Source organism: Ranitomeya imitator, chromosome 4, assembly GCF_032444005.1.
Source record: "Ranitomeya imitator isolate aRanImi1 chromosome 4, aRanImi1.pri, whole genome shotgun sequence".
Taxonomy (NCBI): domain Eukaryota; kingdom Metazoa; phylum Chordata; class Amphibia; order Anura; family Dendrobatidae; genus Ranitomeya; species Ranitomeya imitator.
In genome coordinates this window covers 470782458-470808037 of record NC_091285.1, presented here as the reverse complement: position 1 = coordinate 470808037, position 25580 = coordinate 470782458, and the positions used below count along the sequence as shown (strand labels likewise).

Below are 25580 nucleotides of genomic sequence, written 5' to 3'. Positions count from 1 at the left end.
CAGAAGCGATCAGGATATGGCAGCTTCTAGTCTCCCATGAAGACTATTTAAGCATGCCAAAAGTAAAAAAAAAATGTTTTTAAAAATATTTAAAAAAAATAAAAGTCCAAATCACCCCCCTTTTGCCCCATTCAAAATAAAACAATAAAAAAATCAAACATACACATATTTGGTATATCCACGTTCAGAATTGCCTGATCTATCAATATATATAAAAAAAAAAAGTAACCAATTGCTAAACAGCAGAATGAGAAAAAAAAAAGTCAAAATGCCAGAATTACGTTTTTTTGGTTAACATTGCATTAAAATGCAATAACGGGTGATCATAAGATCGTATCTACACCAAAACAATATTTTTAAAATCATCAGCTTTTCACGCAAAAAATAAGCCCTAAACCCAACCCGAGATCACGAAAAATAGAGACGTTCTGTGAGCGGAAAATGGCGCAATTTTTTTTTCTCACCACTTAGATAAAAAAGAACCTAGACATGTTTGGTGTCTATGAACTTGTAATTACCTGGAGAATCATAATGGCAGGTCAGTTTTAGCATTTAGTGAACATACTGTAGTAAAAAAAAGCAAAACAAATAACAACTGTGGGACTGCACTTCTCTTGCAAATTCAACGCACTTGGAATTGTTTCCCAGTACACGATATGTTAAAACCAATGGTGTCGCTCAAAAGTACATCTTGTCCCACAAAAAACAAGCCCTCACATGGCTTTATTGACCGATAAATAAAAAAGTTATGGCTCTGGGAAGAAGGGAGTGAAAAACAGAAACGCAAAAATGAAAATACCTCCGGTCATGAAGGGATTAAACATGGACAACAAACAACTGCCTTCAGTTTGCTGCATGTGTTTTGTTTTTTTACCAACCCATAGACTTGTGTTGGCCCCCTTTTCATCCATGAGAACGGAAAAGAACGGACATGTCTCCATGAGATTTGCATGAACATGCGGTTTGCGAAAAAACACGGACATGTGAATAGCACCATAGATTATAATGGGTGCAGTCCGAGTCAAGTGCAGTCCGATGTTTCACATGCAACCATAGATTTGTATGGGTGCACGTGATACGATTATCGGAGCCACTTGTAGCATGCTGCGATTGTTTTCTCATGCTGAATCAGCATGAGAAAATAATGGCAGAGCTCCACTGCCCCGTATTAGAACATTGGGCTATCTGAAAAAACTTTGAACAGCACTCGGCCATGTTATATGCCAATGTGATTGTACACTAACACAAATGAAAAAATAAGGTCTAGACTAAATTGCTACTCAGGAAATGAAATGCATGTAAGCATCAGCATGTGCTTAGCTGAACCTGGCCAAGGTCTGTCCATGCCAGGCTCTTCTGAAGCCCCTTACTGAGATGGTCATGACAATCTAGATATGATCTATCACCACTGGAGAACTACACAGCCTATCTTAGGATGAAACAGTACATAGTAGTGTTTAACAGTGTTATCATTAATATGGACATTAATGTACAAGGCCAATTTTGAGTAATTGCGAATATAAAAGTTGATACTTAACCAGGTCTCCATTTTCATATTTTTAAGTTTGTGATCCTTTGCGGAAAATAACAACTGCATGCTACTATTCCAGAAGTCTTTTAATATGTACTAGTTTTCATAAATTAACCCACTTATTCACTACTGCTAAGTGATAAATGTAGTGTCAGGGCTGTACACGTTTACCTCTATCTTCTCATTGAGCAGATCCTGTGGAATGTACTGTAATGCCGCTCGGGTTGGGGTTTCTCCACGAAGTCGCTTACTCTCGCTACTTTCTTCACCACCTGTCAGAACCTTCTTAGACTTTGTGTCTAGTAGTTGATGGAATGTTTTCTTTCTTGAGAAAAGAATACACATATAAATGTTGTTAATAGGATGAATATACACAGGAGGTACAAAAGCAGGAACCGAAAAGTGTAGCACAAACTGCAAGAACAAAATTACTTTGAGAAGAAGCAAGCCAACCCAGCCAAGGAGAGAGGTCCAGGTATGGAAAAAATAAAATATTCGAAAATGTTTCATGCCCATTATATAACAGCATTTAGTTTATACAGTATATAGAAAGAATCTACAACTACAGCACATTGCAGAGCGCAAGACACAGCCTGTAATATAGTCCACAACTACAGTCACAATTGTGTAGGCTTTCGCATCAATACCCGGCAGTGCCAGCAATCGGGACTGTATCGTGTATTTCTATGCAGCTGAACGCTCCGATAACGAGTGCCGGCGGCAGTGTCGGGTATTGATCCGCGAGTTTCTCGCACTGCACTCACAAGTGTGACCCCGGCCTTAGAGGTAAAATCTCCCCACATTCCTTCTTGCGTAATGGCTTGTGCAAGCAATTTGCATTCTCTGAAATTGTCTCTTTGCAACAGGAGCTGACAGTTTGCTGATGTTTCGGATACACTACATACTCACAGATGAGCTAAAAAAGGGAACTGGTCATGTCCAATAACGATGTTAATCTGCAGATATAAGGTTATTCTCCAAGTTAATAGCATTATGAAGGTGCCCAGCCTCAGTACTTAAAATGTGCCACCTGAGATAAAAATATTTTTTATCCTCGCAGGAGCCGCTGGCTTTCAGTCTTGCAGGCATGCCTGGAGCAATTACAGTCATCACTCACAGAACTGAGAGCAATGGATGTAAGTACCCTGTGGCACCGAGAGCTCAATCTGCACTGATGCACCACATAGCCGGCTGTCAGTCAGTACTGGGGTGTGCTTACTTCTGCCACTCTCAGTGCTGTGCACAGTGACTTATTTCTGTGGGCTGTCGGCAGGAATATAGTTCAATTTCCCCCAGGTGCCATAATTTCAGTATTTATATATAAATAAACATCAGCCTAAATAACTTCAAAGAAAGGCGACTCAACCAAATAGCCAAAATAGGAGAACCATGAGTCAAAAACTAGCCAATAGATAGTACAGAACTAATATAAACTTTATTTAATACATAAAATATTACAATTACCATGTAAATATAAAGTGACACATTGTGACTTAATCCAGGTACAGAGAAGACCGTATATCACATATATGGTCTGTGATATACGGTCTTCTCTGTACCTGGATTAAGTCACTATGTGTCACTTTATATTTACATGGTAATTGTAATATTTTATGTATTAAATAAAGTTTATATTAGTTCTGTACTATCTATTGGCTAGTTTTTGACTCATGGTTCTCCTATTTTGGCTTTTTGATAATTTCAGTATTGCGGCCCAGCACCTTCATAATGCTATTAACCTGCAAATTAATCGTATATTAATTATTTCAAATCCAATTTTTTCTATTTTCCCAAGGGTAACAGGAGAAATTGGACCACAAAAGTTATTGTACAATTTGTCCTGAGTACGCTGATACCCCATATGTGGGGGAGAACCACTGTTTGAGCGTATGGCAGAGCTCGGAAGGGAAGGAGCGCTGTTTGACTTTTCAATGCAACATTGGCTGGAATTGAGATTGGACACCATGTCGCGTTTGGAGAGCCCCTAATGTGCCTAAACAGTGGAAATCCCCCACAAGTGACACCATTTTGGAAAGTAGACCCTCTAAGGAACTTACCTAGATGTATGGTGAGCACTTTGAACCCCCAAGTGCTTCACAGAAATTCATAATGTAGCGTCGTAAAAATAAAAAAATCATATTTCAACAGTTGTTGTGCAGTTTGTCCTGAGTACACTGATACCCAATATGTGGGGGGAACCACCGTGTGGGTGCATGGCAGAGCTCGGAAGGGAAGGAGCGCCGTTTTGGAATGCAGACTTTGATGGGATGGTCTGCGAGTGTCATGATGCGTTTGCAGAGCCACTGATGTGCCTAAACAGTAGAAACCCCCCACAAGTGATGCCATTTTGGAAACTAGACACCCCTAGGAACTGATCTAGATGTGCTGTGAGAACTTTGAACCCCCAAGTGTTTCACTAAAGTTTATAACACAGAGCCGCGAAAATAAAAAATCATTTTTTACCCCACAAAAATGATTTCTTAGCCCCCAAATTTTTATTTTCACAAGGGTAACAGGAGAAATTGGACCACAAAAGTTGTTGTCCAATTTGTCCCTAGTACGCTGATACCCCATATGTGGGGGTAAACCCCTGCTTAGGCACACGGCAGAGCTCGGAAGGGAAGGAGCAACGTTTGACTTTTTCAACACAGAATTGGCTGGAATTGAGATTGGACGCCATGTCGCGTTTGGAGACCCCTGATGTGCCTAAACAGTGGAAACCTCCCAATTATAACTGAAACCCTAATCCAAACACACCCCTAACCCTAATCCCAACCCTGATCATAACCCTAACCACACCCCTAACCCAAATACACCCCTAACCCTAATCCCAACCCTAACCACATCTAATCCATGACCTCTCCTGGCACTTAGTACTGGGTGTCAGCTGTGATAATCAGCTGACACCTGGCCATGATCGGGGGGAGCACGGCTGATCGCATGTGACATACTATTCCGTCCATGGGAATTAGGGCCCATGTCACATGGACAGAATAGTACGTCGGATGGCAGAAAGGAGTTAAAGTGGTTTTCCCACAAAAAAAGTTAATTTTAAAGTTGATTTTAACCAATATATCTTGGAATAATAATAAGTTCCACAAGTGAATGTGCATAAAAAAATGTCCCTCTGCTGGGGTAATCTTATAAATGTGCCCAGCAATGTGCTGTGTAATGGCCGTGTCTGACCGTGCAGGAATATGGTCTGATCATACCACAGCTCCTGGGAGGGGAGGAAGCAAAAGAGAGTATACACATATTACAGCATGGGATCACAGCTGATTCTGTGAGGTAAAGCATTTCCCTGCCTGTTTTTAATCAATACCGAAGACAAAGCTTGGCACTCAAAAGGTTGCAGTGAAAAACAGATAACGCTGTTTTTAAGCAACGTTTTACCTCAAATAATTATTTGGATCCCATGTTGTAATGTCTCTATACTCTTTTGCTTCCTCCCTTGCCTAGGAGATGTGGTATGATCAGGCAATGTGATATGATCAGTCATTACACAGTACACAGCAGTGGCACATTTATAAGATTATCTCAGCACAGGAACATTTTATTTTAACACATCCAATTGTGGAAATTATTATTATGCAACCCCTTTAAGAATGTAACTGGCCACAAACGTGCTGACTGTATCCACTAATAACCAGAATAATAAATACAGCTCTGGGCTAAAATCCTGTTTAAACATCCTTATTACCAAGTAAGCACTGCAATGTTTTTACAAAATTATAAACTCTATACTTTGGCAAATTAAGTTTAAAAGCTATGGACATCTTTGACACAAAAATAACTACTTCATATATGGTAGTGGTTACATAGAGTAAACAAATAAACCAAAAAATGTTCAGTAAGTTTCAAGCTGTAATCTAAATCCCTTTATTCATTAATTTTCAGACCCTCTAATATGCAGTTTATGACCTGTTCTTAGGTTCAGACTGAGCATGCCCCTTCCAGTAATGTATGCCCTAGTGAGGATTTTGGGTCTAGGATACTGCTGCCTTCACAAGCTCTCCAGTATCAACACATCTTCATTCTTGTACTGTTTTCTCCTCCGCTGACACAATGCTAAGGAGTATGATATACCAATTCTCACCTCTAGAGGCTGCTGTGGTTGTTCTTCTTTCTCTATATACTGTTACACAGCCTGTATGATCTCTACCCCAGCGCACATGCATGTGTCAGCCTTCATTTCTGCACTCTTAACAGTCAACTTTATGTGACTTCTCCTCTCCCTGACAACTTAGATGCTTTTCTCCCTTTCCAGACAAAGATCTGCTTTGTATAACTTTCTTCTGTTATCAAAGTGCTGTTACTTCTAGGTCAGAAGCAGCAGGACAGCCAGCTTTGTACAGGCATATTCTCTGGTAACAAATATGAACATCCATTTTAAGGAAATGTTTGGGGGTTGAGAGAAAATGGATTGATAATTCAAGATATCAGAACTAGTGATGAGCGAGAGTGCTCGCATAAGGTATTATCTCAGCACGCTCAGGCGCTAATTGAGCATTTCGGTGTGCTAGAAAAATATGCTTGAGTCTCCGAGGCTGTATGTCTCGCAGCTGTTCGACAGCCACAACACATGCAGGGATTGTCTAACAAACAGGCAATCCCTGCAAGTGTTGCGACGGTCAAACAGGAGTGAGACATGCAGATGCGGCAACTCGACCATATTTTGCGTACATGCCGAAAATACTTATTTAAGACACAAGCATATTCAGATAACGCCTTTCCGGGCACACTCATTCATCAGAACCCCAAACCATCAACATTCTATATACAGTTAGCAGGTGTCGGTATTTAAATGCACAAGCGAAAGATAAATATAGTAGTAGATCTTAATCATGTAGAACAGTGGTCTTCCTACTTTCTGTTAAAAAAGTGACATAAAAAGAATGGCTGAATTATATTTGCAACAATATCTGAAACAAAAGCCGACGTGTACCTGGAGTCGCCCAGCAGAGCAGTGAGTCTATACTGAGGTAACTCTGAAGTTGCAATATAGGCAAGAATTCCAAAAAGTTTTTCTGACATAACTACATCATTTTGAGTAACCTGCAAATACACAAAAAAAGGAGTTGTGAGACATTTACAATTATTGCAAACAAAGTGCACACATCCAGCTTACTTAGGACAGACGTGTATGTGGCTCTGTATTTACACACATGGTAGTTAAAGGGCTTTGTCCTGGGTGAATTGAAAAGTCTGAAGTTGCTATATGGGTGCAGACTGCCGAATCGTGACAGTGTGCAATGCACACAATGCCACAATACCCATGTATTCACGGTGCGGGGGTGATGTCACGAGACTGCATGTATAACAGAAGCCAGGTGAGACCTTTTAGCATGTGACCCCAAATTTTGGAAATCCCATAGATCACAAGCTACCAATAGTGACAGTCAGCTGTCTCTTGCGCACATGCATTTCCCCAGAATCTCTGAAACTTTTGATATTATGCACTGTAGATGGTGGCATATACAAAATATTTGAAATTTTACAGTGAAAATTTTAATGAAATTGTTGCACAATTTTTATGACCATCTTTGCTTATGAGAGACTCTGCCTCTCTAACATGCTCTGTTTAAACACAGTCATCTGACTTAGTTGAACATTGACCCTTGGTATCTTTTACTTTTACAGTCTTTTTTTAACCCTGTCCCAATTTGCTGCCATCAATGCCACTTTTTCAAATGAACAGGAAGAATATTTGCCTCTCAAGTTGTGATCTACGGTCTGTTGTGTATAAAATATGGCTATAAGAGGTGATCTATGGTTAGAAGAGATTTTAAAATAATTGCACTATCTTCCTTACATTTTACACACCATCACAAATTTTGGGGAATTGGGATTGTAAGTAAATTCCCCAAACACTTCTAATTATCAACTGTCAATGTAAACAAATTAGCAATTTTTACAATTTTCAAATTTTAATGATTATCCTATTAATCAAGATAGCCACACCCCACAAAAACATTAATAAACAACATTTCCCACATTTCTGCTTTATATCAGCACCATTTGTAAAATGTTGTTTTATTTTGTTAGCATTTTAGAAGGTTTAAAAATGTAACAGTAATTTTTAATTTTTTCAAGTAAATTTACAAAACTTATTTTTATAGGGACCTTTTCAGTTTTGAAGAGACTTTGGGGGTCCTACATATTGGAAACCTCCAAATGTGATGCCATTTTAAAAACCGCACCCGTCAACGTATTTAACCCCTTCATGACCGGGGGATTTTTCGTTTTTCCGTGTTCATTTTTCGCTCCCCTCCTTCCCAGAGCCATAACCTTTTTATTTTTCCGTCAATTTGGCCCTGTGAGGGCTTATTTTTTGCGGGACGAGTTGTACTTTTGAACGACATCATTGGTTTTAGCATTTCATGTACTAGAAAATGGGAAAAAAATTCCAAGTGTGGTGAAATTGCAAAAAAAGTGCAATCCCACATTGGTTTTTTGTTTGGCTTTTTTGCTAGGTTCACTAAATGCTAAAAATGACCTGCCATTATGATTCTCCAGGTCACTACGAGTTCATAGACACCTAACATGACTAGGTTATTTTTTATCTAAGTGGTGAAAAAAAATTCCAAACTTTGCTAAAAAAAAAAAAAAAAAAAAAAAAAAATTGCGCCATTTTCCGATACTCGTAGCGTCTCCATTTTTCATGATCTGGGGTCGGTTGAGGGCTTATTTTTTGCGTGCCGAGGTGATGTTTTTAATGATAGCATTTTGGTGCAGATACGTTCTTTTGATCGCCCGTTATTGCATTTTAATGCAATGTCGCGGCGACCAAAAAAACGTAATTCTGGCGTTTCGAATTTTTTTCCCGCTATGTTGTTTAGCGATCAGGTTAATACTTTTTTTAATTGATAGATCAGGCGATTCTGAGCGCGGCGATACCAAATATGCGTAGATTTGATATTTTTTTAATTGATTTATTTTGATTGGGGCGAAAGGGGGGTGATTTAAACTTTTATGTTTTTTTTATTTTTTTTCACATTTTTTTAAACTTTTTTTTTTAACTTTTGCCATGCTTCAATAGCCTCCATGGGAGGCTAGAAGCAGGCACAACTCGATCGCCTCTGCTACATAGCAGCGATCTGCCGATCGCTGCTATGTAGCAGAAATGGAGGTGTGCTGTGAGCGCCGACCACAGGGTGGCGCTCACAGCCACCGGCGATCAGTAACCATAGAGGTCTCTGGGACCTCTATGGTTACAATATACAAGCATCGCCGACCCCCGTTCATGTGACGGGGGTCGGCGATGACATCATTTCCGGCCGCCCGGCCGGAAGCGGTAGTTAAATGCCGCTGTCTGCGTTTGACAGCGGCATTTAACTAGTTAATAGGTGCGGGCAGATCGCGATTCTGCCCGCGCCTATTACGGGCACATGTCAGCTGTTCAAAACAGCTGACATGTCCCGGCTTTGATGCGGGCTCACCGCGGAGCCCTGCATCAAAGCAGGGGAGCCGGCATCGGACGGTATAGTACGTCCGATGCCGGTAAGGGGTTAAAACTGCTTTAAGGTAGATCATTAACCCATCAGGAGCTTTTCACGAATTCATGCAAAGTGGCAGAACAGGAATGGAAAAGTTTATTTTCACCACCTAAATTTTTGTAACTTCTGAACAGGCCACTGTAGCCAGCAGATTCTAAGGCCCCTATATGGCCATGAAGTGCCATGGCAAAAATTAGGACCACATGATCAAGAGCTAAGGGTGGCATCAGGGTAAAGAGGGAACCCCTGCACTCTCTTAACCATAGAGCATATATATCAGACCATATACGCACCACAAAACAGTGTATCAAGGGTGCTAGGATGTGTAACGTTAGTTCGGTGCACAAAGAAATAGCAAGAAATCCTATAGAGAAACAGCACCACAAGAACCAAAGTACAAAACTAAGTTCTTTATTAAATAGACAATAAAATTGTATTGTCTATTTAATAAAGAATTTAGTTTTGTACTTTGGTTCTTGTGGTTCTGTTTCTCTATAGGATTTCTCACTCTCTTAACCATTTAGATGCTGTAGTCACTATTAACATCATCATTTAAGGGGTTAAACGGAAATAGCAATCCAGCAGCTGTCAGCTGTACACTATAGCTGACAATTTTCTGCATCAGCCACAATCAGTGTTGGCACTGACACACGGATAGTGGCTGATGCAGAAAACTGTCAGCTATAGCGTACAGCTGACAGCTGCGGGATTGTCACCTGTATGGGGATGCTATGATCTTATAGCTCAGGTCAGTAAAAAGATATATTGGTGGTCGCTAAGGGGTTAAATATTTATTCTGCAGTTTATATGGGCATGTAGGTCATAGAAATTTTTAGAAATTTTAATAAAATGATACCATGATATCTGCAATCTGAATTTTTATCCCAGAGGATTCCACATATTTATTAATATGTAAATCTGTTAAGATCTATGGGCCGGACACATATCTCCCTGAGAATCTGCCTCAGAGCTCATTTTAAAAGAAGGGTGGCATTACTCTTGTAAGACATGTAATAACTAACAGCTTACTCTCCTGATCTACATGTCTCACACTGGTAACTCAACAATTAATTTATAATAAGCTCTAGAGGAAGATTCCCAGAGATATGTGTGTCCGGACCATAGATCATAACAGCTTATTTACATATTAAGAAAAACAAGCATTTCTCTACAATAAAACATTAGATCGCAGATATCATGATATCATTTTATTCAGCTTCCTACGACCTACATGCCCATGTAGACGGCTAATGTTGATCATATTGATGGATTCCCTTTAAGCTAGAATATGAAAATAAATGAGAGCTTGTTAACATGCTTGTCTTACCTCGTTGTCATTGACTTTCTGAATGCTGAAATTGTTCAGTCTGAAAAGAACATAATACTTCCAAAGAGTAAAGTTAACAACAGGGTTTCCCTGAGGCTCGACCGTCAACTGATCTAGCCGACGCATCTGAGCTAGAGCATTGAACTGATTCAAGGTGATCAGATTGTTTTCCTTAAATTTAAGGTGCTGTGAAAGCAAATGAAAATGAAGTTAAGTTGCAGTGAAATTCCAGCAATAGAGATCCCCAACATGTAAAACACAGATCAACAGGGACAAAATGAGTTATAACAGATAGGCAAACATTTATAGGAAAATAACATGTTCTGTATCCATACAATATCCAACAAGCTTTAAGTAAATTCATACATATCCCTATAGATCTATTCTGTACATAATAGAAATTAAAAACATAAGATAAACTCCACGCCTCAACACGTCCGATTATCCACCACCCTCGGATCCTTCAGACAGAACCTGAAAACCCATCTCTTCAGGAAAGCACACAGCCTGCAATAACCATTCTGCCGCCTCACCAACCACCCGAGCTGCCGCCTCACCACCACCCGAGCTGCCGCCTCACCACCGCCAGAGCTGCCGCCTCACCAACCACCAGTGCTGCATCACCCCGACCTCCTGTCTCTTCCCCATTATCCCGTAGAATGTAAGTCTGCAAAAACAGGGTCCTCTCCCCTCTGTACCAGTTTGTCATTGTAAATTTATTTTCTGTTAACAATATCTATAACCCTGTATATAACCCCTTTTCTCATGTACAGGACTATGGAATTAATGGTGCTATATAAATAAAAAATAAACTACATAATGACAATATCCAAGGCTTCACTGCCTCCATACTTACCGTTACATTGGGAAACTTGATTCTTATTTTTGGCAGAACCTGAACTATATCTTCAAAATTTATAAAAGTGAAAGAGATGATGTTGACTGAACCAGCGGTCTGTACACTCCATGTCCGGTCAAGAGATTCAAGAGCTCCCAGGCCATAAAGTGACAAAGTATCTCCTTCCAACTCCACAAGATGAGAGTCCACCACAGACAGTCCTTGCACGGCACTGCTGAGGACAGTATCAAGTGATCTACAGTGGAAGAAGATGTGATCATTAATATTTAAGCAAGGTTCCAATATCTTTAAAGTTTGACAACCCAATTATCTTTCTAAAAACGTTTTATTCTGTAGAACAGATTGTGTAGTTGAGTGATTTACTTTCTTAAATAGATAAATACAATGATAGCCAGAAGACGATGCTTCAAGTACTGTACTGTCTTCTCAACAGAGTAGAATGCAGAAGAAGGTAGGAGAGCTTTGTGACAGATGAACAATGTACCACAGTTCAGTGATGTTCATGGTGTTAGGAGAACTATTAAGTGACCCTATGATTGCTACTTGGGTGTTCTAGATCTATTATGAAGCTGAAATTGTTTACTCCTATAGTAATATGAATAACACCATTGTAAGGTGATTCGAAGATACTACAAGAAAAGGGGAAAAATGCTCACAGGGTACCACTGTATTTTGAAAATGAAAAGATATGTCATGGAGACTCAAAACCCAAGTGTTAGCTGCGCTCACTCGGAAGGGTTGTGTTAAGAACACCTGATGCAGCAGGGGCCTAAAAGCTGCTGTTATCGACTCTGATGTGGCACTGAGAACCCCCTTGGGAAAGAACCATCTGTGGGAATCGCTGGTAGCCCTCCAAGCTAGTTTTAGTCAGCACCACTAATTCCAATTAAGATAAAATATAATGGCATAACCAGTATTATACAGCTTAACAAACAGTATCACACATGATGGGAAATCCAACAGTGTATCAAAGTGTTTTCCCCCGCTTTCCATTGAACGTCTCATTCACTCATAGTAAACGGACAAAAAGAGAAATCAGTGTATGTAAGCCTATCAAGTGTGATACTGTCTGCTGAGCCATATATCTAATTTTATCATGTGTGATACTGTCTGCTGAGCTGTATTACCGCTGTCCCATTATTTCGTACCTTCCTTGGGAATTCGTGGCACTGCTGGAAAGTAGCCTGTGGGATAGTCAGCGATTCACAAGGATACCTAAAAGTAATGTACAGATAAAATTTTATCAACATTTTCTTTATATGAAGAGTGGGGCGGCCCATTGGCTTAATGCTTAGCATTACTTTATCTCACTGGGACCCTGGGCAACAATATTGCCATACGCAACGTCTCCATGAAATTTGTATGCTCTCCCTACAATTTCAAGAGTTTCTTCTGTGTAACAAACGAAGAGGATCCAGAGTGAAAAATGAATTCCAGGGTAAACAGAACTTCAAATTTATTAAGAACAGATAATACACTCCAAGATGTAGAAAGGTAACAGACATATGGGTTTCAGCAGAAAGTCTTTATCGTAGTCATCATGAGTGAAACATGTAGGTCCTCTACACCCAGTTTTACCCATATGGAGTGTATTAATTGTACTAAATAAATGTGAAACTCTACTTACCTGGGATTTAATTTTCAAAGCTGAAACCTCTTTGTTTGCTGTTCGATTACCGCTGTAGTTGCCCTGACTTGATCCATATGAGGCTTCCTGGACCCTCAGACTGTGTACATCCAGATTGGATATCTTTTACATTTTCTTCAGTGTATTCTGGATTTTGGCTCAGCATAAAATTGGCATGTGTGTAGTGTACATCAGTGATTGGGAATTAAATTGTGAGCCCTACTGAGAAAAAGTGACTGATGCAAGTAGTGAGAGTATCCATATAATGGGGCACAATGCAGGTGGGGGTACTGGGAAAGCAGTGGGAAATAAGAAAAACAATAAAGAAAATTACTTTACAGACTGCATTAGATACCAATTTTACCTATACCTAAAAAAAAGGTGAAAATATTACATTGAAAAACTTTAGACCTGTCCAACATCCAACACTCTCGGTGCACACCAGGAGCAGGCATTTTCATGGAAAGTCACAATCACACAAGGTAGCAAATATGAAACATTGTTCTGCCATCACAATGATCGTCAGCCAAACTTTCAGTATTTGAGTCATCAGCCTTGCATTCACCCAACTAACTAAGCCTGCCTGCAATGCGGATCGTATTAATTTAACTCCTGTTGGCACGTAAATTCAACTTCAAGAAATTACAACTTGGCAAGATCATATGGGATTTTTCTGAAGCAATGTTTTTTTTTTGCTTGGTTTAATGAGGGGCACATCCCACTGAGCACAAATCCCAGTTCTATTTCCAGGTCTATACAACCATGAACAAGTCATTTCCTTCTCCTCTAAAAACATACTGCCAAACACACTTGGTAAGCTCTTATATAGTGTTGTCTTGACATGAATACAATAAACAGTCTTAAAAGTACAGGGCTTTTTCTTTTATATTTAATGGCAGCATATGTAGAATATACAATAGCCAATAGATGACGTCAACTAAGTTCATGATGGCGGGGCCAATTACTGGAATGTGGATTACTGGGTACTTTTTAATCTTATTATTACACCTACTACATATTGAGATAGGATTTCGGAGACAAGAATACCCCTTTATTGTATTCAGCTTTCAATTTTTTAAATTTGCTTGAAGCAGTCAGTTAGCATTAGAACAACAGATACAAAACAGTTTAGCTAAGAGTTTTCTCTTCCAATCAAGTTAAATACAAATTTTTATCATATACTGCATCAGAAAAGCTGGTTTTAAAAAGTCTAAAATACAATAAACATAAACCTAGGTCTTTTACAGTATGCCTAGCATCTGCTTCATGGAGTTTTTGCCTTCCACTGGATCAACAAATTGGTCATAGGTTGATAGTGACGCACTTATGTCTACTTTCAATCTTAAAAACTAGGAAACTATGCTCTAAATCACCATATGGTTATCAAACCACCAATATGTTATCAAAATTAAAATGTAAGACAATTTCACTAGGTGTGAGATAAATGATAGTGTCACTTTCCTTAAAGAAGTTGTGCTCTAGTTTAGCATTGATGGCCTATCCTTATCTGATCGGTCGAGGTCCGACACCCAGCACCACCACCATGCAGCTGTTCTCTGTGTCGTGCTTAATTACGGCGGTGCTCAGTATTCGGATAGTGGCTGTGGTAGGGTAAAATAAATAGAAGGTGAATGTGCAGTACCCAGCGTTATATGGGCAGCCTGGGCAATTTCCCGGGGCCCTAGAATCTACAGCAGAAAAATTACTGATAATAGCATTATCAGTGAAGCTTCCAATGTGGAGGCTGCTTCAAGACCTTTGATGACATCATGACCACGCGACCATGACGTCACCACAGGCTCTGTACTCTTGCCCCCTTTTTGTAATCCCCTTGGTCTGCTTCGCCGTTTCTGATTTTAATTTGGCATCTTAATATTTTGTGTATATATTATTAATTTTTTAATTTTTATTTACAGTTTTCTCTATTGCCTTGACTATCTGCCCGGCTTGCTTCTGATGAAACAATATATGTCCAGTTACTACGTGTGAACTTATTATGGATTCTATTAACTCCACTATCCAGCTTTTTCAGAACAATGCCACTTCGGATGTTTGTTATTGCACATATTTGTTTACACAAATGTTATTGCATATTCCATGCTTTTTTACTAGTTCTTATTGTCACACATTGGTTTCTCTTATATATATACTTACCTAGTCTGGGTGAGTAATCCTTATTGCAATCTGTATACCTCACATTTTAGATTCAGTGTTAGTGCTGTTTTTTATCTTTTTTAGTATTGGCTCTTTGCGCCAGTTGTGTATTGCACTCCTCATCTTATTTATACTATTGTAGTTCACTTCTTTTACACATCACTTACACTCACTGTTGTGCGCATGTGCGCCGACCCCTGGCGGCTGGGTACGTGTGACGTCGTCTCTTCCTGGCTGTGCTGCGGCTGCGCGCGGGACCCCGATCACGTGATCACGTGTGGGCGGGGCTCTGCGCTCGGACCAGTTCGCTTGGTGCTGTCCTCGTTCGTCCCCACTTCCGGGTATGTCGGCGTCCACATGCGCCACTTCCATACAGTGATTCCATTTGATTTTAAACGTATGATTGGGCAGGTTGTTCTATATAAGGTATTGGTAATCTAAGGATGCCATCCCCCGGAAGAAGGCAAAAGCGCCGAAATGCGCATTGGGGACGGTGGCACCTCAGAGCTCCAGTGTACATTCAGGTAATACACATGTGTTGTTTGATCATTTACATAGATCCCTCTGCTCAGGTTCTAAGTGTGGCATACAGCCCTCTATGGTTTACTTTGCTGGAATACGGTTTTGCACATTGTTTATTGGTACTATCTTGAGCATACATACTCTATTTTTATGCACCTGAATGTATCTGTCTCTACTTGTGGTGCCACCTGAGTCTGGCTTGCCTTGTCACATCCCTTGTTGTTTCTCTGTTTACTACTTTTTTATATGTATATTTAATAAACTTTTGTAATTTTTAATTACTTTGGTTTCATGGTGCTTTTCTATATACAGTGGGGCAAAAAAGTATTTAGTCAGTCAGCAATAGTGCAAGTTCCACCACTTAAAAAGATGAGAGGCGTCTGTAGTTTACATCACAGGTAGACCTCAACTATGGGAGACAAACTGAGAAAAAAAAAATCCAGAAAATCACATCGTCTGTTTTTTTATCATTTTATTTGCATATTATGGTGGAAAATAAGTATTTGGTCAGAAACAAACAATCAAGATTTCTGGCTCTCACAGACCTGTAACTTCTTCTTTAAGAGTCTCCTCTTTCCTCCACTCATTACCTGTAGTAATGGCACCTGTTTAAACTTGTTATCAGTATAAAAAGACACCTGTGCACACCCTCAAACAGTCTGACTCCAAACTCCACTATGGTGAAGACCAAAGAGCTGTCAAAGGACACCAGAAACAAAATTGTAGCCCTGCACCAGGCTGGGAAGACTGAATCTGCAATAGCCAACCAGCTTGGAGTGAAGAAATCAACAGTGGGAGCAATAATTAGAAAATGGAAGACATACAAGACCACTGATAATCTCCCTCGATCTGGGGCTCCACGCAAAATCCCACCCCGTGGGGTCAGAATGATCACAAGAACGGTGAGCAAAAATCCCAGAACCACGCGGGGGGACCTAGTGAATGAACTGCAGAGAGCTGGGACCAATGTAACAAGGCCTACCATAAGTAACACACTACGCCACCATGGACTCAGATCCTGCAGTGCCAGACGTGTCCCACTGCTTAAGCCAGTACATGTCCGGGCCCGTCTGAAGTTTGCTAGAGAGCATTTGGATGATCCAGAGGAGTTTTGGGAGAATGTCCTATGGTCTGATGAAACCAAACTGGAACTGTTTGGTAGAAACACAACTTGTCGTGTTTGGAGGAAAAAGAATACTGAGTTGCATCCATCAAACATCATACCTACTGTAAAGCATGGTGGTGGAAACATCATGCTTTGGGGCTGTTTCTCTGTAAAGGGGCCAGGACGACTGATCCGGGTACATGAAAGAATGAATGGGGCCATGTATCGTGAGATTTTGAGTGCAAACCTCCTTCCATCAGCAAGAGCATTGAAGATGAAACGTGGCTGGGTCTTTCAACATGACAATGATCCAAAGAACACCGCCAGGGCAACGAAGGAGTGGCTTCATAAGAAGCATTTCAAGGTCCTGGAGTGGCCTAGTCAGTCTCCAGATCTCAACCCTATAGAAAACCTTTGGAGGGAGTTGAAAGTCCGTGTTGCCAAGCGAAAAGCCAAAAACATCACTGCTCTAGAGGAGATCTGCATGGAGGAATGGGCCAACATACCAACAACAGTGTGTGGCAACCTTGTGAAGACTTACAGAAAACGTTTGACCTCTGTCATTGCCAACAAAGGATATATTACAAAGTATTGAGATGAAATTTTGTTTCTGACCAAATACTTATTTTCCACCATAATATGCAAATAAAATGTTAAAAAAACAGACAATGTGATTTTCTGGATTTTTTTTTCTCAGTTTGTCTCCCATAGTTGAGGTCTACCTATGATGTAAATTACAGACGCCTCTCATCTTTTTAAGTGGTGGAACTTGCACTATTGCTGACTGACTAAATACTTTTTTGCCCCACTGTATATGAATTTCAGGCTCTGTACTCTGCAGGGTTCCGATGGGTTCCCATGACAGCTCCCTGACATTTTGATCCTCCTGTGAATGCCGTCCTGTGGTTGGTGTTCATAGGAGACCGTGATTTTTCTCTGCCATATACAGTGGCTTGTGTGTGATGCATCAGCACTAAATAGTCTAAGTTGCTGAAGTGAAGCAAGAAAAATATAGGCATAAATTCAATTTATGGGATCAAATAACTAAAAATTGGCTTGTGCATATGTATTCACCCCTTTTGCTATGAAGACCCTAAAACTTTCTGGTGCAAGGAATTATCTTCATAAGTCACATGCTTTGTGAAACACCAAGGTTACTTACTGGTAGCCGGTTTTTCCGGAGCCCATGACAGCACACATGAGAGAGGGGATCCGCCCAGTCAGGACGGGAAACCTACTGAAATAAAAGGGCGGTACCTCTCCCTCGCTTCAGTTGGTTTTCAGAGCATGAGAGGCCTCCTTGGTTAGTACACATGGTAATCCACCACCACATTATAATAATAACAAAAACACCCAACTAAAAGTGCACACCGAAGGGTGAAAAAAGGGAGGAAATATACAGGTGCTGTCATGGGCTCCGGAAAAACCGGCTACCAGTAAGTAACCTTGGTGTTTTCCCGTCTCCCATGACAGCACACATGAGAGATTTTTGGAGAAAGGAACACCTTAGGGAGGGACCACCGCTTGCAGCACCCTTCTACCAAAGGTAAGGTCAGTAGAGGAGGATAGATCTAGTCGGTAGTGTTTAAAGAAGGTAGATGGTGAGGACCAGGTAGCAGCCTTACATATCTGATCAAGCGATACCTCTGCTTTTTCTGCCCAGGAAGTAGCCACGGCCCTGGTGGAGTGAGCCTTGATGCCATCAGGGATCGGAACGCCACATGCAGTATAGGATAAGCTAATGGCCTCCCTAATCCATCTGGCAATAGTACCTTTGGACACCCCATGACCTTTCCTGCTACCCTGGAAGGCTACAAACAGAGACTGATCCTTCCTCCACTGACTAGTCAAGGATATGTACTGCAACATAGACCTTCTTACATCAAGAGTGTGAAACCTCTCCTCACCTGGATTTTTTGGATTAGCACAAAAAGAGGGTAATACAATTTCCTGACTCCTATGAAATTTAAGGACTACCTTAGGTAGGTAAGCCGGGTCTGGTCTTAGAACCACCCTGTCGTCATATATCTGAGTGTATGGAGGACAAACAGACAGGGCTTGTAAGTCACTCACTCTACGTGCGGACGTCAAGGCTACCAATAGCACTGTTTTTAAAGTAAGAAATTTTATTGATAATTCTTGCAAGTGCTCAAAAGGTTTCTTAGTTAGAGCATCTAAAACGAGATTTAAATCCCAGGGAGGAATTTTTTTAATTACTACAGGTCTAGACCTACTACATGATCTAATGAACCGAGCAACCCATTTATTGGAGGCTAAATTGCAATGATATAAAGCTCCTAATGCTGACACTTGAACCTTAAGTGTATTGGTAGCCAGTCCTAGCTGTAAGCCTGCTTGCAGAAACTCTAAAATAGCACCCACAGGAGCCTCGCCTGTCAAAGGTTGTCCTAAAAACTCTAGAAATCTCTTCCATGTCCTACCATAAATTCTTGATGTAACCGGCTTCCTGCTTTTCAACAGGGTAGAGACTAACCCTGGCGAGAATCCCTGTCGGCTCAGTAATGCCCTCTCAAATTCCAGGCTGCCAGATGGAAGCCCTTCACTTGAGAGTGGCATACTGGACCCTGGGTAAGCAGGTCCGGGACCTCTGGTAGGATCCATGGATCGGTTACCGACATTTGTCTTAAGAGAGAAAACCATGGCCTTTTCGGCCAGAATGGAGCAATCAGAATCACTCTTGCCTGCTCCGACCTGATCTTCCTCACTACAACCGGTATTAACGCTATTGGGGGAAACACGTAAGCGAGGCTGAACTTCCATGGAATGCGGAGGGCATCTACTGCAACCGGGTTCCCCCTCGGGTCTAGCGAACAGAACCTCTTCACCTTCCTGTTTTGAAGCGTGGCAAACAAGTCTATTACTGGTTCTCCCCAGGCCTGTACTATTTGTTGGAATACCCTGGGATTCAGTGACCATTCTCCCTGTCTTAGCTTTTTTCGACTTAAGTAGTCCGCCTTCGTGTTTTCGACCCCTTTTATGTGTAGAGCTGTGATGGACAGTAGGTGAGATTCTGCTAACTGAAGGAGCGCCGATGTTGCTTTCATGAGTGAAAAGGATCTCGTTCCCCCCTGATGGTTGATATATGCTACTACCGCGTAATTGTCGGACATTACTCTGGTATGACGACCCTGAAGAATTGGGAGGAAATGTTTTACTGCCCTTTCTACAGCCCATAACTCTCTTATATTGGATGTTTGAAGTTTTTCTGTATGGGACCAGGACCCCTGAACGGAAAGGGACCTCAGATGTGCACCCCATCCTGTACCACTCGCGTCTGTTGTGATCACATCCTCTATTGGAGTCAGCCACTGAACCCCTGAGCTCAAGTGATTCCTTACTGACCACCAGACTAGGGAATCTCTGACGCGTATTGAGAGGTGAATTTTTCCCTCTAAATGCCCTTCTAACAACCTCTGTGTTGACAGGACCTCCCACTGTAATTGCCTCAGGTGAAGTTGTGCCCATTTTACAGCAGGAATACAGGATGTTAGTGACCCTAGCAGGGACATTGCCTTTCTCAGTGTCATTACAGGGTGATGTATCGCCAATTCCACAAGACTTTGTATTTTTGATATTTTGTTCTCCGGCAGGAGACAGAGTTGACGCGTGGAGTCCAGAACCAACCCCAGGAAGGATTGAACCTTCACCGGTGTTAATCTTGACTTGGCGACATTTACTTCCCAACCTAATACTGCTAGGGTCGTAGTCACTTCTTCTATCTGCGCAAGACAGTGATCCACTGTTCTGCCTATTATTAGGAAGTCGTCTAGGTACGGGACGATGACTATGTCCCGGGAACGGAGAAAGGACATGACCTCTGACATTAACTTTGTAAATATCCTTGGCGCTATTGATAGACCAAATGGAAGGGCAGCATACTGGTAGTGTTTGAGCTGACCTTGGACGAACAGCGCTACCCTCAGAAATTTTTGATAGTCTTGATGAATTGGGACATGGTAGTACACGTCCTTTAAGTCTATAGCTGCCATGAAGCAGTCTGGAAACAGCATTTTTATTGCTGAGCTTACCGACTCCATCTTGAAGGAGTAATTTTGTATTGACCGATTCAGTTTTTTTAGGTTGACAATAGTCCTTAGTGAGCCATCTTGTTTTCGTATCAAAAAGAGAGGGGAATAAAACCCTTCTCCTTCCTCTACTTTTGGAACTTCTACTAGGACCTTTTTTAGAACTAGCCCCAATACCTCTGTTTCCAGAGCTAGTTGTTCTTCTGGAAGCTTCCTGCAAGGTGTTAACACAAAAGTCTGTCGAGGTGGATGGATAAACTTTATTTTTAGTCCGTTGCTGACAACATTCAACGCCCAATGACTGGGGGAAATATTCAACCAGGCGTGACGATAGAAAGAAAGCCTTCCCCCTACTTCTAGCATGGCGTCATTGGGGGGGGGGGCTTTTTTGTGGATGTGGAGGGACCCTTAAACATATACCCCGATCCTTTTCTATCTCTATAATCCCAGTTTCTTCTATCCCCTGGAGGGCGACCTCTATTAAATTTTCCTCTCCGAAAATAAGGCCGTCTAATATCCACTGGAAAACGGGGGAAACCTTTTTTCTTGTCGCCAGCTTTCTCTAAAATGTCCTCCAGTTTCTGACCGAAGAGGAATTTGCCGTCGCACGGAATGGAACAGAGTCTATTTTTTGAGGGTAAGTCCCCTGGGCACCCCTTCAACCACAAGGCACGTCTTGCCGCGTTAGACAATCCCGCTGCCCTAGCTGCAAGTCTAACAGAGTCGGCTGAGGAATCCGCTATAAAGGCCGCTGCTCCTTGTGCCATTGCCATATTGGCTAGAATTTCATCTCTCGGCACTCTAGATTTTAATTGATCTTCTAATTGTTGCAGCCAGACTATAAGGGAGCGGGCAACACATGTACCAGCTATTGCCGGCTTTAAACCCCCTGCGGCTGCCTCCCAGGCATGTTTTAAAAAAGCATCGGCCTTTTTATCCAGAGGGTCTCTAAGGACGCCTGAATCATCCAAGGGAAGGGAAGACCTCTTAGAAGATCTGGCCACTGCACCATCAATTTTGGGGGCTTTGTCCCATATTTCTGAATCCTTATCATCAAAAGGATAACGTCTCTTGGAAGCTGAGGGAAGACTACCCGACTTTTCAGGCTTCTTCCACTCCTTTTCTATAAGGGTTTTAATTCTATTATTTACAGGGAAGGCACGCTTCCTCTTCTCCTCCAAACCACCGAACATAACGTCCTCTACAGATCTGGACTCCTTCTCGTCCTTAAGGCCCATTGTAGCCCTAACAGACTTAACTAGTTTATCTGTGTTTTCAGTTAGGAAGCATGGTCGGCCCCCAACATCACTATCCGAAGAGGAGCCCGAGAGTACAGAAGAGGATGAACAAGGAGACAGAGGTCTTTCTTGATATTCCTCATCAGATTGAGGGGTATCAGAATCTGGAACAGTCTCTAAGGCCTTGCCACTTCTCTTTTTAAGGGCTGATTTTAAAGACCCTTTAACCTCTGCTCTAATCATGGCCCTGAGGCTAGCGGCAAAGTCAGGGGTTTCATCTTGAATAGTTTTTTGAATGCAGTCTGCACAGAGGCTTTTCTGCCATTGGACTGCTAGCGGGGCTTTGCAGAGGGCACATTCTTTATTCTTGGACTTGGCACTAGCCTTCCTCGGCGTCTGATAAACAAGCAGAGATATGTAGCCCATTAACACCATGTGACATTCACGAAGATCACTCACCACCCGCTGACACTCAAGGGTACCGGCTTTTGAGGCTGATCTGGAGTACGGATAACGTCTCTCCTAGAAGCTGAGGAGTCCTGTGATTTCCGATCCGGACGGCTGCCGCTTCTTCTCCTAGCATGCTGGTGAGCAGACATAACTCCTGATAAGTTTTCCTGCTGCTGCTGCTGCTGCTGCTGTGGTGAAGAGTTTGAGTGTTGCTCCATACAGTCTTCCATAGTGGAGCTCTGTATATGTGAGCACTTTTCTTGTGGATTCACACCCTTTTAAAGGGTGATCCACTCTGCTCACCGCCTCCTCCGGTACCAATTACTGCCCCTCCCCCGCCTCTGCGCCCACCGGAGACCGCCAGGGGGTTCCTGAGACGCCGCAGCGCTTGTTCATGGGCGCCGCCATCTTGGATCCGGCGCGCAGCGGCGACGTCACAAGGCCGCGCCTACTCCCAGCATGCCCCGCGCGCATCACCGCCGCGCACCCGGAAACCAGAGCCAGCGGCAGCAGAGGGGGAAGAGAGCGGCGTGGCAGCCGCAGAAGAGCCACAGGACTCCGGACTGCGCTGCCAAACGCCCGCACGTGCGCTAAGGCCCCAGGACCTGCGAACGGCGCTTCCACACCCTGAAGGCCGGCCTACAGGCATTCTGCCTGTTCTTCCAGAGCCGGGACAGGAGTGGGTGAGTGGAATCTTCCATCAACATACCGCCGTACATTCAGTACAAGGGTTTCCCTCAGGACAGGAAACCCAACTGAAGCGAGGGAGAGGTACCGCCCTTTTATTTCAGTAGGTTTCCTGTCCTGACTGGGCGGATCCCCTCTCTCATGTGTGCTGTCATGGGAGATGGGAAAAGGAAGTCTGCCTGTGTGCAATCTACGTGTCACATGTCTGTCAGTATATACATACCTTTTCTGTAGGCCACAGAGGCTGCAACACCATTAGGCAAGAGGCACCACTAACCAAACAACTCAATGAAGACCAAGGAGATCTCTAAACAAGTCAGGGACAAAGTTGTTGAGATGTACAAGTCAGGTTTGGGATATAAAAATAAATCCCAATCTCTTATGATCCCTGTTGTGAATTCCGCTCTTGGGCTCCCTCCGGTGGTTCTAAGTGGCACTTTTGTGAGTTCTGCTCTTGGGCTCCCTCCGGTGGTTTTAAGTGGTATGGCTGCTCCTTGGATTTAGCTGTTAGCAGCTGTTTCCACTGATTGTCTATTCTGCTCGGCTATTTAGCCTGGTTCTTTCCTTCAGCTTGTGCCACTTGTCAATGGTTCCTGGTTGGATTCACATCTCTTTTGGATTTCCCTGTTATCCTGACCAGTTCAGCAAAGTTAAGTCCTTGCTTGCTCTTTTCTGTCCACAGGTTGTGGACTTGTCCGTTCTGTGCTTTCTATGTTTTGTCCAGCTTGTCAGTGTGAATTAATTCAGTGTAGCTGGAAGCTCTGGGAAGCAGATTTACCCTCCACACCTTTAGTCAGGTGTGGAGATTTTTGTAAACTCTGTGTGGATTTTTTGTAGTGTTTTATACTGACCGCACAGTATTCCATCCTGTCCTATTTATCTAGCTAGACTGGCCTCCTGTGCTCATCCTGGTTTCATTCTGTGTATGTCTTTTCCCTCTCCACTCACAGTCATTACTTGTGGGGGTCTATCTATCCTTTGGGGACTTTCTCTGAGGCAAGATAGTTTTCCTGTTTCTATCTTTAGGGGTAGTTAGTTCTCCGGCTGTGACGAGGTGCCTAGGGAGTGTCAGGAGCATCCCACGGCTACTTCTAGTGTTGTGTTGAGCTTAGGGACTGCGGTCAGTACAGGTACCACTTCCTTCAGAGCTCAACCCATGTTGCTCCTAAACCACCAGATCATAACAGTACAAGTGGCCAAAAATGAATTAAATGCATCTCAAAAGAAGGGAAAAAAAATTCTGAGCCATTTTTTTTTCTGTGCTCTGTTTTGTCTTTTTTTTCCTCTTGATCTCTGGGTGGTTCAAGATTTATGCTCTGGCATGGATGTTCAGGGTTTGTTTTCTCGTGTGGATCAACTTGCTGCAAGAGTACAGAGTATCCAAGATTATGTTGTCCAGACTCCGGCTTTGGAGCCTAGAATTCCTACTCCTGATTTGTTTTTTGGGGACAGATCCAAGTTTTTGAACTTTAAAAATAACTGCAAATTGTTTTTTGCTTTGAAACCCCGTTCTTCTGGTGATCCAATTCAGCAAGTTAAAATCATCATATCCTTGCTGCGTGGTGACCCTCAGGACTGGGCATTCTCCCTTGAATCAGGGAATCCAGCATTGCTGAATGTAGACGCATTTTTTCAAGCGCTCGGATTATTGTATGACGAACCTAATTCTGTGGATCATGCAGAAAAAACCCTGTTGGCCCTGTGTCAAGGTCAGGAAGCGGCAGAATTATACTGCCAGAAATTTAGGAAATGGTCTGTGCTCACTAAATGGAATGAGGATGCTCTGGCTGCTATTTTCAGAAAAGGTCTTTCTGAAGCCCTTAAGGATGTTATGGTGGGCTTCCCTACGCCTACTGGTTTGAGCGAATCTATGTCTCTAGCCATTCAGATTGATCGGCGTCTGCGTGAGCGCAAAGCTATGCACCATATGGCAGTGTCCTCTGAGCTGAGTCCTGAGCCTATGCAATGTGATAGGATTTTGACTAGAACAGAATGGCAGGAATTCAGACGTCAGAATAGGCTGTGTTTTTACTGTGGTGATTCTGCTCATGTTATTTCTGATTTCCCTAAACGTACTAGGAGGGTCGCTAGGTCTGTTACTATCAGTACTGTACAGCCTAAATTTCTTTTATCTGTGACCCTGATTTGCTCATTGTCGTCCTTTTCTGTCATGGCATTTGTAGATTCAGGCGCTGCCCTGAACTTAATGGACTTAGAATTCGCCAGGCGCTGTGGTTTTTCCTTGCAGCCTTTGCAGAGCCCTATTCCTTTGAGGGGCATTGATGCTACACCATTGGCCAAGGATAAACCTCAGTACTGGACGCAGATGACCATGTACATGGCTCCAGCACATCAGGAAAATTGCCGTTTTCTGGTGTTGCATAACCTGCATGATGTTGTTGTGCTGGGTTTTCCATGGTTACAGGAACATAGTCCGGTGCTAGATTGGAAAACTATGTCTGTGACTAGTTGGGGTTGTCAAGGGGTACATAGTGACGTTCCTTTGATGTCAATTTCCTCTTCCCCTTCTTCTGAGGT

General features: G+C 42.3%; 1 protein-coding gene across 4 annotated transcripts in view; it reads right to left on the bottom strand.

Annotated features, from left to right (window-relative positions):
* LRRC49 (leucine rich repeat containing 49) overlaps window positions 1-25580 on the bottom strand; it is a 334326-nt gene that overhangs the window by 21843 nt on the left and 286903 nt on the right. For all 4 annotated transcript variants that reach the window (XM_069765877.1, XM_069765876.1, XM_069765878.1 and 1 more), the window contains 4 exons: window positions 11211-11448; window positions 10355-10540; window positions 6477-6586; window positions 1703-1856 (listed from right to left, as the gene is read on the bottom strand). In XM_069765877.1, the coding sequence (XP_069621978.1) occupies window positions 1703-1856; window positions 6477-6586; window positions 10355-10540; window positions 11211-11448 (688 nt within the window). The remainder of the gene's footprint in view (window positions 1-1702; window positions 1857-6476; window positions 6587-10354; window positions 10541-11210; window positions 11449-25580) is intronic.